A 19174-nucleotide genomic window follows, 5' to 3' on the forward strand; every position below is an offset into this window, starting at 1 on the left:
AACAGAATGTAACACTGAGTCAAATCCACAGGAAAGAAGCACTGTTTATTGTTATCAGAGGTCATATTATTGAGATTGTTCTGGTTTAAAGATACCATAATATTATCCTAGTATGGGAATCCATGCAGTGCTTTGAGTTGGAATCTGATGATTGGACTGGCCAAGGGCAGTGTATGAGTCCACCCAGTGCTTTTTAAAGCAGTCCCCCACATCTTTGAATGTATGGATAGGGGCTCAATCATTGTGATACAGTCCATCCATGCCACATCATAGTAAGATCCCCTTTGTTCTCATTCTGTTTGATGTATGTACACTACAGCAGTGATATACAAAGTGCTCTTTATATATGAACATAAGCAAAATCATACAGTCATACTGTATTTATAATATGTGGCTAATTATAGCATCCATATGCTCTTGCGCTATCCCCCCAATAATAATAATACAGCTCTTATTCTAGGATTGGTATTAATGCCTCCTTGGACTGGACTGCAAACCCTCTGCAGTCTTTCAAAGCACCACATCATTGTAATGGTGAGTAGACTGCTAGAAAAGTGTGTGCAAATTATTAATCAGCAAACCTCTGATGTTTGATTGATTGCCGTTGATTCTTCAATGTTACATTCCTGTGATCTAGACCTTGATTAAATCAAAATGGATGGTGCTGTCATTGTTATACTCAATAGAGCTCACATTGTAACTACAGTAGAACATTATACTGTACCACAGTTTGACCCCCACTGTGAAATCTCTCCATATTCATTTCCATATTGACTTCAGCAGTTGTTCTTGTATCCATACTCGCCCAACCCGCAGTGATGGATATTTTTACATGGAATTTTGTTCATCCTTTTTGTTTGCGTGTGGGACATGACTGGGGTTGATAATACAAAAAGTAATGTAAAACCAAGAGTAAAACTTATTTATTACATGTGGTATCCCTTATAAAAGTTTACCATAGTAAAAGCACAGCAAAGTACTATAAAGCACAGTAAAAGCCTGGCAAGGCATAGGTACACATTGTAAAGTCCAGCCAGGTATGGTAAAGCATGCTAATAAACATGGCAAGCCAGGGTACAATATGGTGTATGCATCGTATAACCATAGGAAAAACTGCAAAAAATAGTGTGCAAAAATAGTGTGGTAAACATTTTTTAAAGGGATAGATTCTGCAGCACTAAGGGAGGAATTTCAAAGCATTCCTTTAGGCAATATTTAGAGACTGACTAACAGCATGTGACGAAGGCACAGGCCTTGTATATATGCCAGTGGTGGTCCTGCACCCTACTGAGCACATTGTGAATCCTGGTGAATGTGCCCAGGGAAACAGAAAAGCTGCTGGTTGTCAGCTGACTTTTGCTACTTTAAAGTCTGTAATCTCCTGCATCATTTCCAGTAGTGCGTATTTAACCCCTTTATGTCTGCTTCTCGTGTGACCCCTGCATCCCCACTGCTCTGCTGGCATTATGTCTGCTTCCTGTGTGGCCCCTGCATCCCCACTGCTCTGCTGGCATTATGTCTGCTTCCTGTGTGGCCCCTGCATCCCCACTGCTCTGCTGGCATTATGTCTGCTTCCTGTGTGGCCCCTGCATCCCCACTGCTCTGCTGGCATTATGTCTGCTTTCCGTGTGGCCCCTGCATCCCCACTGCTCTGCTGGCATTATGTCTGCTTCCTGTGTGGCCCCTGCATCCCCACTGCTCTGCTGGCATTATGTCTGCTTCCTGTGTAACCCCTGCATCCCCACTGCTCTGCTGGCATTATGTCTGCTTCCTGTGTGGCCCCTGCATCCCCACTGCTCTGCTGGCATTATGTCTGCTTCCTGTGTGGCCCCTGCATCCCCACTGCTCTGCTGGCATTATGTCTGCTTCCTGTGTGACCCCTGCATCCCCACTGCTCTGCTGGCATTATGTCTGCTTCCTGTGTGGCCCCTGCATCCCCACTGCTCTGCTGGCATTATGTCTGCTTCCCGTGTGGCCCCTGCATCCCCACTGCTCTGCTGGCATTATGTCTGCTTCCTGTGTGACCCCTGCATCCCCACTGCTCTGCTGGCATTATGTCTGCTTCCCGTGTGGCCCCTGCATCCCCACTGCTCTGCTGGCATTATGTCTGCTTCCTGTGTGACCCCTGCATCCCCACTGCTCTGCTGGCATTATGTCTGCTTCTCGTGTGGCCCCTGCATCCCCACTGCTCTGCTGGCATTATGTCTGCTTCCTGTGTGACCCCTGCATCCCCACTGCTCTGCTGGCATTATGTCTGCTTCCTGTGTGGCCCCTGCATCCCCACTGCTCTGCTGGCATTATGTCTGCTTCCTGTGTGGCCCCTGCATCCCCACTGCTCTGCTGGCATTATGTCTGCTTCCCGTGTGGCCCCTGCATCCCCACTGCTCTGCTGGCATTATGTCTGCTTCCCGTGTGGCCCCTGCATCCCCACTGCTCTGCTGGCATTATGTCTGCTTCCCGTGTGGCCCCTGCATCCCCACTGCTCTGCTGGCATTATGTCCACACTTTTATTTCCACACACATTGATTATTGTAATGGTCTGTTGGCTGGGGTGTCTGGCAAGGTCTGTCAGAGACTCCAGCTGGTACAGAATTCATCAGCTTGGGTTTTAACTAGAACTGCTGGATCTGAGCATATAACCCCAGTCCTGGCCTCCCTTCATTGGCTGCCAGTGGGGTTCAGGGTTGATTTTAAGATTTTACTTCTTAGCTACAGGGCACTTGATGATGATGTGTCTCCTAATCTAAAAGATCTCTTACATGTTTATGTTCCCTCTCGTGCCCTGCGATCAGCTGAATTAAATCTTCTAGTGGTTCCTAAAGCTAGGCTGTGGTCGACAGGTGACTGGGCTTTCTCTTGTTATGCCCCGCACCTATGGAACTTACTGCCACTTATTGTAAGGGAGGCCCCTTCTCTTCATGTTTTTAAATCTCGTGTGAAGACCTACTATTATATAAAAGCTTTTTAAATTATTATTATTATTTAATTATTTATTTTATTATTAATGATGTCTGCTTCCCGTGTGGTCCCTCCATCTCCACTCGCCTCCTTGCATTTCTGCACTATGCTTGCTGTCAGAACCCTGTGCTGCTCTCTCTGGGGCTTGCTGATTGATTGCACTGTTTTTCATGTTGCTGTAGCCTGGTCTGGGCTTGTTGATTGATAGCACTGTTTTTTGATGCTGCTGTAGCTTGGTCTGGACAGCCTACTCTCAAGGGTTTATAATGTTAAAGAGATAATGGCTCGGATAGCGAGACGTTCGTATTCATTGCATTCGTATGTGAAAATAAAGGAAGCTCTTATTATTATTGTAGTTTTATAATTAATAAGTAAATGATTCATAATGGTGAATCAATATATATATATATATTTTTTTTAATTATTTGAATAAAAAAAAACAATTAAAACTAAATTATGAAAACTATACGGTACCAGCTTACTTTTCAAATTAAGAGCGAGGTTGCAAAATAGATTTAAAAACCAGATGTCAGTCATTAAATTAGTAAAATACATGTGTGTATTTTAAAAGTTAGAATGAATGTCATTTTAATGTGTCCCGTATTACTTTATTAGTGGTGATCAGCCAATTGAAAAATTACCCTGAAAATCCTGCTTTATATCCCTTGAAATCAAAGCACTAGCATTCTTGTGTATATTTGACAGGAACAGAAATAAAACTTATATATATAAAGAAACATATGGATGAATTGGGTGTGGGCACATATCGCACTGAGAGATGCCTTGGCCATGCTTCCCTTTCCCCTCGGAGGCTCTGTCTGTCCCCCTTCATTGCTGAGGCGCCTGTCGAAGGCACTTGGCTGACAAAAGCACGGGAGAGTGGAACTATTCCAGCATTCACCCTGGAGGAGAGAGACCGGGGGGGGGGGGGGGGGTAGTTCATGAAAAAAGATCATGTAATAAACAAGGGTCAGAGAGGTGGAGGGTCCTTGTATATCAAGAGTCTGAGTGAGGATGAGAGTGCTGCTTGGTGTGTGTGTGTGAGTTTATTATAATGAGTGAGTGAGGATGAGAGTGCTGCTTGGTGTGTGTGTGTGAGTTTATTATAATGAGTGAGGATGAGAGTGCTGCTTGGTGTGTGTGTGTGAGTTTATTATAATGAGTGGGTGAGGATGAGAGTGCTGCTTGGTGTGAGTGTGTTTGAGAGAGTTTATTATAATGAGTGAGTGAGGATGAGAGTGCTGCTTGGTGTGAGTGTGTTTGAGAGAGTTTATTATAATGAGTGAGTGAGGATGAGAGTGCTGCTTGGTGTGTGTGTGTTTGAGAGAGTTTATTATAATGAGTGGGTGAGGATGAGAGTGCTGCTTGGTGTGAGTTTATTATAATGAGTGAGTGAGGATGAGAGTGCTGCTTGGTGTGAGTGTGTTTGAGAGAGTTTATTATAATGAGTGAGTGAGGATGAGAGTGCTGCTTGGTGTGTGTGTGTTTGAGAGAGTTTATTATAATGAGTGAGTGAGGATGAGAGTGCTGCTTGGTGTGAGTGTGTTTGAGAGAGTTTATTATAATGAGTGAGTGAGGATGAGAGTGCTGCTTGGTGTGAGTGTGTTTGAGAGAGTTTATTATAATGAGTGAGTGAGGATGAGAGTGCTGCTTGGTGTGAGTGTGTGAGTTTATTATAATGAGTGAGTGAGGATGAGAGTGCTGCTTGGTGTGAGTGTGTGAGTTTATTATAATGAGTGAGTGAGGATGAGAGTGCTGCTTGGTGTGTGTGTGTGAGTTTATTATAATGAGTGGGTGAGGATGAGAGTGCTGCTTGGTGTGAGTGTGTTTGAGAGAGTTTATTATAATGAGTGAGTGAGGATGAGAGTGCTGCTTGGTGTGAGTGTGTTTGAGAGAGTTTATTATAATGAGTGGGTGAGGATGAGAGTGCTGCTTGGTGTGAGTGTGTTTGAGAGAGTTTATTATAATGAGTGAGTGAGGATGAGAGTGCTGCTTGGTGTGAGTGTGTGAGTTTATTATAATGAGTGAGTGAGGATGAGAGTGCTGCTTGGTGTGAGTGTGTTTGAGAGAGTTTATTATAATGAGTGGGTGAGGATGAGAGTGCTGCTTGGTGTGAGTGTGTGAGTTTATTATAATGAGTGAGTGAGGATGAGAGTGCTGCTTGGTGTGAGTGTGTTTGAGAGAGTTTATTATAATGAGTGAGTGAGGATGAGAGTGCTGCTTGGTGTGAGTGTGTTTGAGAGAGTTTATTATAATGAGTGGGTGAGGATGAGAGTGCTGCTTGGTGTGAGTGTGTTTGAGAGAGTTTATTATAATGAGTGAGTGAGGATGAGAGTGCTGCTTGGTGTGTGTGTGTGAGTTTATTATAATGAGTGAGTGAGGATGAGAGTGCTGCTTGGTGTGAGTGTGTGAGTTTATTATAATGAGTGAGTGAGGATGAGAGTGCTGCTTGGTGTGTGTGTGTGAGTTTATTATAATGAGTGAGTGAGGATGAGAGTGCTGCTTGGTGTGAGTGTGTTTGAGAGAGTTTATTATAATGAGTGAGTGAGGATGAGAGTGCTGCTTGGTGTGAGTGTGTTTGAGAGAGTTTATTATAATGAGTGAGTGAGGATGAGAGTGCTGCTTGGTGTGAGTGTGTGAGTTTATTATAATGAGTGAGTGAGGATGAGAGTGCTGCTTGGTGTGTGTGTGTGAGTTTATTATAATGAGTGAGTGAGGATGAGAGTGCTGCTTGGTGTGTGTGTGAGTTTATTATAATGAGTGGGTGAGGATGAGAGTGCTGCTTGGTGTGAGTGTGTTTGAGAGAGTTTATTATAATGAGTGAGTGAGGATGAGAGTGCTGCTTGGTGTGAGTGTGTGAGTTTATTATAATGAGTGAGTGAGGATGAGAGTGCTGCTTGGTGTGAGTGTGTTTGAGAGAGTTTATTATAATGAGTGGGTGAGGATGAGAGTGCTGCTTGGTGTGAGTGTGTTTGAGAGAGTTTATTATAATGAGTGAGTGAGGATGAGAGTGCTGCTTGGTGTGAGTGTGTGAGTTTATTATAATGAGTGAGTGAGGATGAGAGTGCTGCTTGGTGTGTGTGTGTTTATTATAATGAGTGGGTGAGGATGAGAGTGCTGCTTGGTGTGTGTGTGTGAGTTTATTATAATGAGTGAGTGAGGATGAGAGTGCTGCTTGGTGTGAGTGTGTGAGTTTATTATAATGAGTGAGTGAGGATGAGAGTGCTGCTTGGTGTGAGTGTGTTTGAGAGAGTTTATTATAATGAGTGGGTGAGGATGAGAGTGCTGCTTGGTGTGAGTGTGTTTGAGAGAGTTTATTATAATGAGTGAGTGAGGATGAGAGTGCTGCTTGGTGTGAGTGTGTGAGTTTATTATAATGAGTGAGTGAGGATGAGAGTGCTGCTTGGTGTGTGTGTGTTTATTATAATGAGTGGGTGAGGATGAGAGTGCTGCTTGGTGTGTGTGTGAGTTTATTATAATGAGAGGGTGAGGATGAGAGTGCTGCTTGGTATGAGTGTGTTTGAGAGAGTTTATTATAATGAGTGAGTGAGGATGAGAGTGCTGCTTGGTGTGAGTGTGTTTGAGAGAGTTTATTATAATGAGTGGGTGAGGATGAGAGTGCTGCTTGGTGTGAGTGTGTTTGAGAGAGTTTATTATAATGAGTGGGTGAGGATGAGAGTGCTGCTTGGTGTGAGTGTGTTTGAGAGAGTTTATTATAATGAGTGAGTGAGGATGAGAGTGCTGCTTGGTGTGAGTGTGTGAGTTTATTATAATGAGTGAGTGAGGATGAGAGTGCTGCTTGGTGTGAGTGTGTGAGTTTATTATAATGAGTGAGTGAGGATGAGAGTGCTGCTTGGTGTGAGTGTGTTTGAGAGAGTTTATTATAATGAGTGGGTGAGGATGAGAGTGCTGCTTGGTGTGAGTGTGTTTGAGAGAGTTTATTATAATGAGTGTGTGAGGATGAGAGTGCTGCTTGGTGTGAGTGTGTGAGTCTATTATAATGAGTGAGAGGATGAGAGTGCTGCTTGGTGTGTGTGTGTGAGTTTATTATAGTGAGTGAGTGAGGATGAGAGTGCTGCTTGGTGTGAGTGTGTTTGAGAGAGTTTATTATAATGAGTGAGTGAGGATGAGAGTGCTGCTTGGTGTGAGTGTGTGAGTTTATTATAATGAGTGAGGATGAGAGTGCTGCTTGGTGTGAGTGTGTGAGTTTATTATAATGAGTGAGTGAGTGAGATGAGAGTGCTGCTTGGTGTGTGTGTGTGAGTTTATTATAATGAGTGAGTGAGGATGAGAGTGCTGCTTGGTGTGAGTGTGTGAGTTTATTATAATGAGTGAGTGAGGATGAGAGTGCTGCTTGGTGTGAGTGTGTGAGTTTATTATAATGAGTGAGTGAGGATGAGAGTGCTGCTTGGTGTGAGTGTGTTTGAGAGAGTTTATTATAATGAGTGGGTGAGGATGAGAGTGCTGCTTGGTGTGAGTGTGTTTGAGAGAGTTTATTATAATGAGTGTGTGAGGATGAGAGTGCTGCTTGGTGTGAGTGTGTGAGTCTATTATAATGAGTGAGAGGATGAGAGTGCTGCTTGGTGTGTGTGTGTGAGTTTATTATAGTGAGTGAGTGAGGATGAGAGTGCTGCTTGGTGTGAGTGTGTTTGAGAGAGTTTATTATAATGAGTGAGTGAGGATGAGAGTGCTGCTTGGTGTGAGTGTGTGAGTTTATTATAATGAGTGAGTGAGGATGAGAGTGCTGCTTGGTGTGAGTGTGTGAGTTTATTATAATGAGTGAGTGAGGATGAGAGTGCTGCTTGGTGTGTGTGTGTGAGTTTATTATAATGAGTGAGTGAGGATGAGAGTGCTGCTTGGTGTGAGTGTGTTTGAGAGAGTTTATTATAATGAGTGAGTGAGGATGAGAGTGCTGCTTGGTGTGAGTGTGTTTGAGAGAGTTTATTATAATGAGTGAGTGAGGATGAGAGTGCTGCTTGGTGTGAGTGTGTTTGAGAGAGTTTATTATAATGAGTGAGTGAGGATGAGAGTGCTGCTTGGTGTGAGTGTGTGAGTTTATTATAATGAGTGAGAGGATGAGAGTGCTGCTTGGTGTGAGTGTGTTTGAGAGAGTTTATTATAATGAGTGAGTGAGGATGAGAGTGCTGCTTGGTGTGAGTGTGTTTGAGAGAGTTTATTATAATGAGTGGGTGAGGATGAGAGTGCTGCTTGGTGTGAGTGTGTTTGAGAGAGTTTATTATAATGAGTGAGTGAGGATGAGAGTGCTGCTTGGTGTGTGCGTGTGTGTTTATTTTCCAGCTGAATTACAAAACACAAAACTGCTGCAAAAGCTCCCTGGGATGACCCCTCTGCATGAGAGTGCTATATATATATATATATATATATATATATATATATATATATATATATATATATATATATATATATGTGTGTGTGTGTGTGTGTGTGTATGTATATACAGTATGTATGTGTATATATATATTGTGGCGATCTCGGTTAACGCAGGCAAGTGCATCACACAGGGTGAGGCAATCCAAACACAGGCGAAGGGCGGGCACGAACCTGGGACCTCTCGCACTAAAGCATAGCGCTGATACCAATGTACAAAAGAGCGTATATCAGGCTTGTGTCTTTGTGTGTGATTACATCACCTACCTGCTGCTGCCTTCCCCCACGCACGCTACACTATATATATGTGTGTGTTATTATTTATTTCTTAGCAGTCGCCCTTATCCAGGGCGACTTACAATTGTTGCAAGATATCACAATATATATATATGTGTGTGTGTGTGTGTGTGTGTGTGTGTGTCTGTGTGTGTGCACTGGGTTGGACTGGATTATAAAAGCACACTGCTCCACCATTAGCATCATGACAGGGGTTGTTTTTATTTAACTACATCTATCAAGGCTTTGTCAATATAACAGATAAATGCATAAATACAATGTAATATTATGACCGCCGTTAGAGACTCTGCTTTTCTTGGGCCAGGAATGGGGTCCCCAGGATCAGTTCCTTTACAAAATAACAATATACTATTGCTACACTACTGTTGCTAACTGCATAAACAGTGTTGTGAAATACTTTTCTAATGAGTACGACTGGGTCAGTATTAATTACACTGGTTAGCGTGCTTGCTTGAAGAGATTCTTGCACTTGGTTTTCCCAGCAATGAAATGTCTGAAATGGTTTTTGCAATAGAGACGAGTAATTTCATAAATATGAGAACATACAAGCACTGCGGGACGCAGGGTTCTTTTGGGGTTTAAACTACAGGATTAGTTACTCTTATTTTCTTGGTGTCTCCTTTAATTTTGTAATTCAAGAAATGATTTGGAAGGATAACAAGACAAAAATGGGAATTTGACTGCTTTTGGAATGTAATCAAATATTGTCATTCTTTGAATTGTTTTATGCCAAGTGCACTCATGCATGTTGTGACCATAACATTATTTGATTTGTATTTGATGTGTGTAAAATGCAGGACATGTATTATTGCTCTGTCTTATTATTGTAATAATGACACATACATAGGGGCCAATGTAAAGATACAGTGGTTTGCAGAAGTATTCACCCCCCTGCAAAGTTTTCACCTGAGCGTACTCCACGACGTTTTCAAATTAGACTTTCCATGTAGAATCTACACAAACTACTCCACATTGATAAAGTAAAAAAATGCATAGAATATAAATAAGTAAGATTTACAGAGAAAACAGATTAATCTCAGTTACATGAGTATTCAACCCCTTTGCTACTGCAGCCCTAAATCAGCTCAGATGCAAATGATTTGTTTGAAAGGTCACAAAATTAGTGAAATGATTTCAGCCTGTGTGTACTCAAAGTGGTTTAACTTGTAGATAATTTCCCTCAGGTATATAAAGACTTTCAAGCTGCAACTCACATAATGATCCAGCAAAGCAACCATGAAGACCAAGGAGTTTTCGAAACAAGTCAGGGATAAAGTGGTAGAGAGGCACAGAGCAGGAGAAGGGTACAAGAACATTTCAAAGGTGCTGATTATCCCTCTCAGTACAGTGAAGTCCATCATTAAGAAGTGGAAGATGCATCATACCACCCAGACACTACCCAGATCAGGTCGCCCTCCCAAACTGAGCAGCCGGGCAAGCAGGAAACCGGTTCGGGATGTCACTCTGAAGCCAACAATGACCTTGAGAGATCTGCAAAGTTCTGTGTCTGAGACAGTGTTCACACATCAACAATAAGCCGGTCCCTACACAAAGCTGGCCTGTATGGACGGGTGGCATGAAAGAAGCCATTAGTCAAGAATCCTCATTTTAAAGCACGTATGGAGTTTCTGAAAAAGCATGTAGATGATACTGCAGACATGTGGAAAAAAAGTTTTGTGGTCAGACAAGACAAAATGCAACTTTTCAGTCTAAATTCCAAGAGTTATGTCTGGTGCAAGTCTAACTGCACATCACCCAGTCAACATCATCCCAACTGTCAAGCATGGTGGTGGTAGCATCATGTTGTGCGGATGCTTCTCTTCAGCAGGGACTGGGAAGCTTGTCAGGATAGAGGGGAGAATGGATGGTGCAAAGTACAGGCGAATCCTTGAGGAAAACCTGTTTGAGTCAGCCAAGACGGGAGGAAATTCACATTTCAGCAGGACAATGACCTGAAGCACAAATCCAAAGCCACACTGGAGTGGTTGAACAAGAAGAGAATTAATGTTCTTGAGTGGCCCAGTCAAAGTCCTGACTTGAATCCAATCGAAAATTGCAGTCCATTGACAATCCCCAACAAACTTATCAGAACTGGAGCAATTTTCCCATGAAGAATGGGTAAAAATTTCACCATCCTATTGTGCAAAGCAAGTAGAGACCTATCCAAAAAGACTCATAGCAGTAATTGCTGCAATAGGTGCTTCTACCAAGTACTGACTTAAGGGGCTGAGTACTTATGCAACCAGTAAATTTCATTTTGTACATTTTCTTTGCAAGTTTTGCTGACATTTAACCTCCTCCTCATATAACAGTGTTCATTTTAACGACTACAACTTTAAATAAAAAAGTTCATTTGAAAAACTGTTCATACTTATTCGTAATTCAGCAAAATGTGACATTATTGGTAGGGGTGAATACTTCTGCAAACCACTGTATGCAAAGTGATTTGTGGCTGTAAAACACCCATATTGCTGACAAAAACCGTGTTTAGCTGGTGTAAAGTGGGACTTTAGCGGTCACTAAAAATGCTGCGCATGTAAAGAATGTTTTTCACCTGCTATCAAATTCGCATATAGCCATCATTAATAAATTTAAATGATATTGAAATGTATTCAAATGAAGAAAAGAGCATGGAATTGGGTGGGATCTGGAATATGAGATGTAAGGATTTTGCCATACACTTGGGCAATTGGTGACCCCCCAAAAACTTTACACCTCCTCTGACAAGGTGCACACCATTGTAGATGCGAGTAACTAAGAGCACACACCTGTAGAGGCCTGTCATTGGCCTCAAGATGGCTGTTGTGGTACACTTCCTGATGCGGCGACGCTTGGCTCTTGTTGAGGAGAGGCAGGAAAACCTTCGGAGGAGAAGGGCAAGATGGAGAAGACCTCCACATAGTCAAACCCAGGGTCACTTTGTTTGGGATGGATTGTGTCACTTTGTTTGGGATGGGTTGTGTCACTTTGTTTGGGATGGATTGTCCTCTCTGCTTGCCTCTCCAGCGGTGTCAGCTGTGATGTGGATGGCGGTCCTCCTCCTGTTCCTGCTGCATGCCTGTGCTGCGTTGCGAGTTTCGCTTTTGTTCGCTGATGCAGGTCCTGCCCTTTTTTCATCACCTGGTTGACTGTCCTGGTAACACCGAAAGCATCGACTTTCTCCACTATAGAGGACAATGTGGCCTCTTTGGTAGGATAATTGATGCTGGCTGAGGCTTTTCCAAATAACTGAATTTCATGCTGAGTGACCTCAGCCGTAAGGACTCTCAGATCCTCCTCAGAAAACTTGTATTTTCTTTTCTGTGTGCCAATTGGACTTTGAAGCCCTTCCTCTGGCATTATTTGGTTTGGTTTGATTTTCGTGCTCCACAAATCTCGTTGTTACTACTGAACAAGCTGTTTAAAGGTGCCGAAAATGATAAGAATCACCCCTAAAGATCAGGTTAATGAGTCTGGCAATAGCCATCCAGTTGACAAAGACTAACTGATAAACTAATATGAGCACTATTTTTGGTTTGTATTATTACTGCACAGACATATTGTAATGTTTAAAGTAAAATGGTAAGTTTGTTTATATTATTGATTGATTGCACTCTGGTTAGCATGTAACTTCCTTATAATTTAAAAGTGTACCAATAAATACTTCCTGTGTTAACTGTTATTCAGTTGTACTGTTTGTGTCAATTTTAGCCATTTATTTTAATTGCAGAATAATGCAGATTTTTTTTTGTTGGAGAATTTATTTATTTTTTTATTGTGGAAAACTAGTATTCATTGCTAACTCATTAAGAAGCTGTTTTTATATACCGAGGACACTTGTCTCGACTGGTAGCGGTGTCCACTGGGTGACATTTAATGGACAGCAGTACATGTTGACATTGTAACTTCCCTGAGGTCAATTAAAACGGAACCAAATTAAACAAGACACGTCTGAAGATTAATAGCCTTGTCAATTCATAAACATGAACCTGCAATACTGATCCAAGTTAGTTCAATGTGTTTAACTAGTCCATTTATTTTATATCACACATCAGTGCCAGATTGACAGAGCTCAGTCCAGCCTTTGGATCTGGTTTGACTTGATGCATGTTGTCTTGTGAAGTCACTGTGAACCTCTGAAGGTTACAATGACTAGAAAGAGAGATCTGGAAAAAGACAGAAAGATAGCCTTTAAGAAGACGCAGGGTCACAGGTCAGCAATGTCTCCCACCCTGTGTTTCCTAGAACCTCATCATTAGAAAGATCTGCGTGGTCTTTAATGACTTGATCTGGGATTCTGTCACAACATAAAAGCTGCAGATGATGCATCCTTCTTCCCAAGTTTGTTGAAATCCCAATTCAATCCCTTCTATTTCTGCGTCTCCTTTTCTAATTCAAGCCCTTCCATTTCTGCGTCTCCTTTTCTAATTCAAGCCCTTCCATTTCTGTGTCTCCTTTTCTTTGATCTCCCTGGCAATAGGTGTGAAATCACTTGCTGGTCTTTGTAAACTTTGCAAATGCCTCTCACTAATATGGAAGTTAACACTGGAACACTACCATTCATTTTCTTGTGTCCCGCCGCAAATGGCACTAACATGAAACTATGTCAGGAAATCATGTAGACAGCGTGTTCTATGCATACAGTATATGTGCACACATAGTAGGGTTATGGAAACACCCAAACAATGCTCCAGATGATGACTCTCTAGTTTTAGTTTTACCATATGAACATGTAAATAATTTAGATTTTTTTCTGTTACGATAGTATCAAATTAAAACTTATCACCATCCACAGTCTGATAGTCCCATGCTGCTTTGGTCTATCATCAAGATAGTCCAAGCTGGGGCTGTGATGCCTGCTTTATTATATATAGCGGCAGCTCTCCTGCTCATCTTTGAATGACCCACCATTGATTGATCAAAAGACTAATTCACAATGTAAAGGGTATACTGTAAACAAAACTGTCACTGCTAGACTTGTATAGAGGACCACAGATACCTTTACTGGAAGTGGCAACGAAAGGACAGCAGTGAAAGAGTCAGCAGAGACACGCCTCTTCTACTCAGCCTTTATTGTCATTGCTGGAGCGTGGAAATCATGTAGAAATCACACATATACACAGTAGAACTCGGGCATGACTGGCAGATGCCCACACGAGTCAGTTAACTGCTAAATATAGAATGTATTTCTCCAGTACAAAACACAGGCTATGTGCCTATTCAACTACAAGACTAGCTGTAATAAACATACAAATTTCAGATATTAGAAATTAATTACAAAAAAGGCAGTTGCATTGGCTAATAGGGTATAAACATTTGATAGATTCTATAAATACAATGAGATGCACCAAGCACACTCTTTAAAAAAAATTACGAAAAAGTCAGAGATTTGTTCAAACCGTTTTGAGAACAGCAGTAACGCACACATGCATGAGGGCAGTGGCACACAGAGGAGGGAGACAGGGAATGAAGACTCTACATTAAGAAGCCCAGGACAGGCTTTGAGAACAGCAGTAACGTACACATGCATGAGGGCAGTGGCACACAGAGGCCGGAGACAGGGGGGGACCTTACTGACAGGTGGAAGGCATTAGGCATCAGACAGGGACTTGTCACAAACAGCTGCTCTGGCTCTTGATTGATAGTGTTTTTATTCTGCTGAGGAGAATGCTGCAGCATTCTAAAGCATTGAACCAAACGGTAAAGCATAACATCCCACAGTCTTCATGTGAGGTTTCAGACAGTGTGCTGAAATTAAAACGAAAATGATCACAAAGCCTGTAGGGGGTTGTGCAGACTTACATCAGTCTAAGACAATATTAGAGTTGTTGGTCTTCTACAGCACCTCAGAAGGGAAGATCAACAGTAACACCAGATAGTCATTTGATGACCATACAAATACGTTAGAGCAGTGCTGTTTAAAAATGAAGCCAAGATCCAGCAAAACTAAATAAAGACCTGCAATGCACACTCGTCATTTATCAATGGGTGAAAATGAAGAGCCCTTATTTTTACTCTACAGCATCCCAATACATTTCACTTTTGGTAACATCTAGTGATCTCCTTCTACTGTACAGCTATGGCCAACCGTTTTGCAGCACCCAATAGAATGAACTCATGTTGCTTCATAAAGTCAATGAAACCTGCTGAATAATATTACGTTAACGTATTGAATTACACACCACTTTGTAGTTTTCCATATATTGAATGAAAAACTGACAAATTGAAAAATTTGACATTTTGAAATCTAGCATGAAATAATATACTACTATTATGGCTTCTGGTAGACTTTTGCGATATCATTTTGTAGTTTCTTTGAACATAATTTAGATATTTTATTTAATATCATGTAATCAATTATGTCTCAATCCTAAAATTCTAGGGGATGCAAAACTTTTGGCCATAAGTAATTTGTAGACATATCACATAAGGCTAGACTAGAACCAGCATTGCTAAAACATTCCTTGCTATGAGTTACTAATGCACTTGATTACCATGCTTACCAGATCATTTATATATTAAGCAAGTGTGTTATAATATTAAACTATCGATTTAGTCACAGAGAAAAAAAGTTTCACTTCAACAAATGCCCAACACATTATTTTCTCTACACAGTTTAAATAAAATAGCTCAAATAGTGATAAACAAGATTTCGTTTTTTCTAGTTTGGTCGTATGTTTTTTTTACATTTAATTTAAAATGGATTGAATATGTTACCAGTGGCTTTAAGGATCTTATCCAGTTATAGTAAAATACATCATTCACATACACTACTCGTACTCAACAACATGTACAGTACAGTTAAACATGGATGTGTTTTTCAGGACAGTTTCTGCTATCAGTGTGGATTTCCAGACATGTCATACTCTTCCAGGCTCCAGGTCCTTCTCTTCCAGCTGGCCGATGAGCTGGATGAAGCTTTCTCTTACTGCCTCCATGTTCTCCAGCGACGAGGGCTGCAGAATCCACCGCTTCCCCCGGGCCAGGGGCTCCAGCTCAAAATACTTCTTTATCTACATGAACAACACAGAAATACATCGATATTCAACAGGACTTTCTGCAGCCTCGTTTCAGTCCCATGTCAGTACTGATCAAAATGAGGAGCCATAGCATTGTTTGATTTGGTGACAGGTTGGTAGTTTGCTCTTGTGTTCGATTTTTGGGGATGAATGCAGTGTTTGTGAAATGGAATGGGACTGACAGACCTGGACACAGGGGGCTGTTAATAGCTGCAAGTTTTGAATCTGAATGAATGTGTGAATTTTTCTTCACGAAGCAGAGTTGCTGTGTTTTGATTCACTTTTGGTTTGTCTGGCACCTTTACCTTTGCAATCATGTTGAGATGGTTGAGGCAAAATCTAGTCTTTGTCTGGTGTCTGGTACCTTTGTAATCATGTTGAGATGGTCGAGGCAAAATCTAGTCTTTTTCTGGTATCTTTGTGATCATGTTGAGATGGTCGAGGCAAGGTCTAGTCTGTCTGGTATCTTTGTGATCATGTTGAGATGGTCGAGGCAAGGTCTAGCCTGTCTGGTATCTTTGTAATCATGTTGAGATGGTTGAGGCAAGGTCTAGCTTATGTTCCATACAATTGACACAATTGGTACTAATATTGCTGTTTACATGTTACTAAGTCTGTGGTAATTACTCTTAAATCAGAGCTAATCAAGTGACTGAAGAATGTTTTTTAAAACAGAGATATTTTCATTGCATAGTCAGGTCATGTTTTAATAACAAAAAATATATATAGTGGTGAAATGTACAGTCTTCATTTGAAACAAGTGTGGACAAATAAATCTTATTGTTAAATGCAGCTTACACTATTCTGTAGGAATTGGTAGAAGAAGAATACTTAAAGTGCTCTACAAGCAATAAAAGTACTTTCAAAATTCAATAAACTAACAAATGCTACTTTTAGTGTTAAGCAAGTAGTATCATGCCAAAAACAAATTAGATTCCCAAGACACTGTCATGACTTTTTATTTATTGACATATACACTATTGTGTTAGAAAAGCAATGTTAAACTTTCTTGCCACTATAATTACACAAATGGTTGCCAAGAGACAGAATTGCATTCCTTTTTTCAGCAACAGTGTACAAGAGGAATGCAAATTGTCCCAGTAGTACAAACAGAACTACAAATATGTAAAAAGAAATACGTCTGGGCAAAACACTTCCAGTAATTTGTACTGCCTGTGATATGATATTACGAAATACGCAATAATTCATTCACCTACGGGGTTCCAAAAGGTTATTTATGGTTTTTCTCATTCACAGCTGGCATAATAATAATAATAATAATAATAATAATAATAATAATAATAATAATAATAATAATAATAATAATAATAATAATATACACAACGATTATAACTGGCTGAAACTGCTTCCATTATTGTTTTATTGTCCATGGATGTTGTTTATCCATGGATCACCACTGTTCATGTTTCAAATTGATTCATGAAAAAAGACACAAACCCTAGGGAGAACCCAGCTCATTTTTTTGAGGATGTTGTGTCTAAATGAAACTCCTGGCTGTCACAGGAATGAGTGAACAGAACACACCAGGCAACCTTGACCTCAGACATAGGGCCTGCACTAAACCCCATCCAGCTTTCTGGAAGCCTGCCACCCAACCATAAAGACTACCACCATATTTCATCACACTTTCTCAAAGAGTTCCAGATTTATGGGGAGTTTCACCTCTGACACTGGACTTAGACTGAGCACCCTGACCTCTGACCCCCAACAGCCAGGACACAGTTTCTATCAGCATGTCGGGGGTCATTGCCTCCTCAACCAGGCTGCCCATTACCTTCCAGTTTTATTAAACTTGTTTTTAAAATGCAATGACCCCCTGAACATGCAAAGACAACTTTCAAAATGTGATCAATTTATACTGGCTCATAAAAAGACTCCATAACATTGTTTCTATACGTGGCCATACTGTCCGTACCTGTAATGTAACTTGTCTTTAAAGTCTGTGTCTTTATAATGGTATAACATACACCCTGAATATGAATCCCATTGCATTGCTTGAAATTATATTTACACTCATTATACTTTCTAATGGTGCAACATACATGTATCAGATTGATCAGTCTGCATCGGGGGTATTAGACTGGGGGGCTGCATCAAAACAAAGAGTTCAGATCTCAACAGAAGAAACCCACAGTGTTAACGAATGTGTCTGGGTAACATGAGCCTGAAAGACCTTCACCCTCCCAAGTGTTTATCACACACCCCCTTCTGGAGGGTTATGGGCCTGCAAGGAGAGCTACTCAACAGCAAAGCAAGCCTTTTCTACTCTGTGCTTGAATGTGAACAGTTCCATTGGTCTGAACAAGAGTGATTTGTTTGTTTTCTGATGGATTTGTTTGTTTTCTGATGGATGTGTTTGTTTTCTGATGGGCGTGTGGATTTGTTTGTTTTCTGATGGATTTGTTTGTTTTCTGATGGATGTGTTTGTTTTCTGATGGGCGTGTGGATTTGTTTGTTTTCTGATGGATTTGTTTGTTTTCTGATGGATTTGTTTGTTTTCTGATGGATTTGTTTGTTTTCTGATGGATGTGTTTGTTTTCTGATGGGCGTGTGGATTTGTTTGTTTTCTGATGGATTTGTTTGTTTTCTGATGGATTTGTTTGTTTTCTGATGGATTTGTTTGTTTTCTGATGGATTTGTTTGTTTTCTGGTGGATTTGTTTGTTTTCTGATGGATTTGTTTGTTTTCTGGTGGATTTGTTTGTTTTCTGATGGATTTGTTTATTTTCTGATGGATTTGTTTGTTTTCTGATGGATTTGTTTGTTTTCTGATGGATTTGTTTGTTTTCTGATGGATTTGTTTGTTTTCTGATGGGTCTGTGGATTTGTTTGTTTTCTGATGGATTTGTATGTTTTCTGATGGATTTGTTTGTTTTCTGATGGGTGTGTGGATTTGTTTGTTTTCTGATGGATTTGTTTGTTTTCTGATGGATTTGTTTGTTTTCTGATGGGTGTGTAGATTTGTTTGTTTTCTGATGGATTTGTTTGTTTTCTGATGGATTTGTTTATTTTCAGATGGATTTGTTTGTTTTCAGATGGATTTGTTTGTTTTCTGATGAATTTGTTTGTTTTCTGATGGATTTGTTTGTTTTCTGATGGATTTGTTTGTTTTCTGGTGGATTTGTTTGTTTTCTGATGGGTGTGTGGATTTGTTTGTTTTCTGATGGATTTGTTTGTTTTCTGGTGGATTTGTTTGTTTTCTGTTGGATTTGTTTGTTTTCTGATGGATTTGTTTGTTTTCTGATGGGTGTGTGGATTTGTTTGTTTTCTGATGGATTTGTTTGTTTTCTGATGGATTTGTTTGTTTTCTGATGGATTTGTTTGTTTTCTGATGGGTGTGTGGATTTGTTTGTTTTCTGATGGATTTGTTTGTTTTCTGATGGATTTGTATGTTTTCTGATGGATTTGTTTGTTTTCTGATGGATTTGTTTGTTTTCTGATGGATTTGTATGTTTTCTGATGGATTTGTTTGTTTTCTGATGGATTTGTATGTTTTCTGATGGATTTGTTTGT

The 19174-nt window shown here is 40.6% G+C and overlaps 1 protein-coding gene across 1 annotated transcript in view; it reads right to left on the reverse strand.

Annotated features, from left to right (window-relative positions):
- Window positions 1-13676: 13676 nt before the first annotated feature.
- LOC131697844 (ADP-ribosylation factor-like protein 15) overlaps window positions 13677-19174 on the reverse strand; it is a 109766-nt gene continuing 104268 nt past the window's right edge. The window contains exon 5 of the mRNA XM_058989467.1: window positions 13677-15635. Within this exon, the coding sequence (XP_058845450.1) occupies window positions 15483-15635 (153 nt within the window). The 3' untranslated portion in view covers window positions 13677-15482. The remainder of the gene's footprint in view (window positions 15636-19174) is intronic.

Source organism: Acipenser ruthenus, chromosome 2 (assembly GCF_902713425.1).
Source record: "Acipenser ruthenus chromosome 2, fAciRut3.2 maternal haplotype, whole genome shotgun sequence".
NCBI classification, from domain to species: Eukaryota; Metazoa; Chordata; class Actinopteri; order Acipenseriformes; family Acipenseridae; genus Acipenser; species Acipenser ruthenus.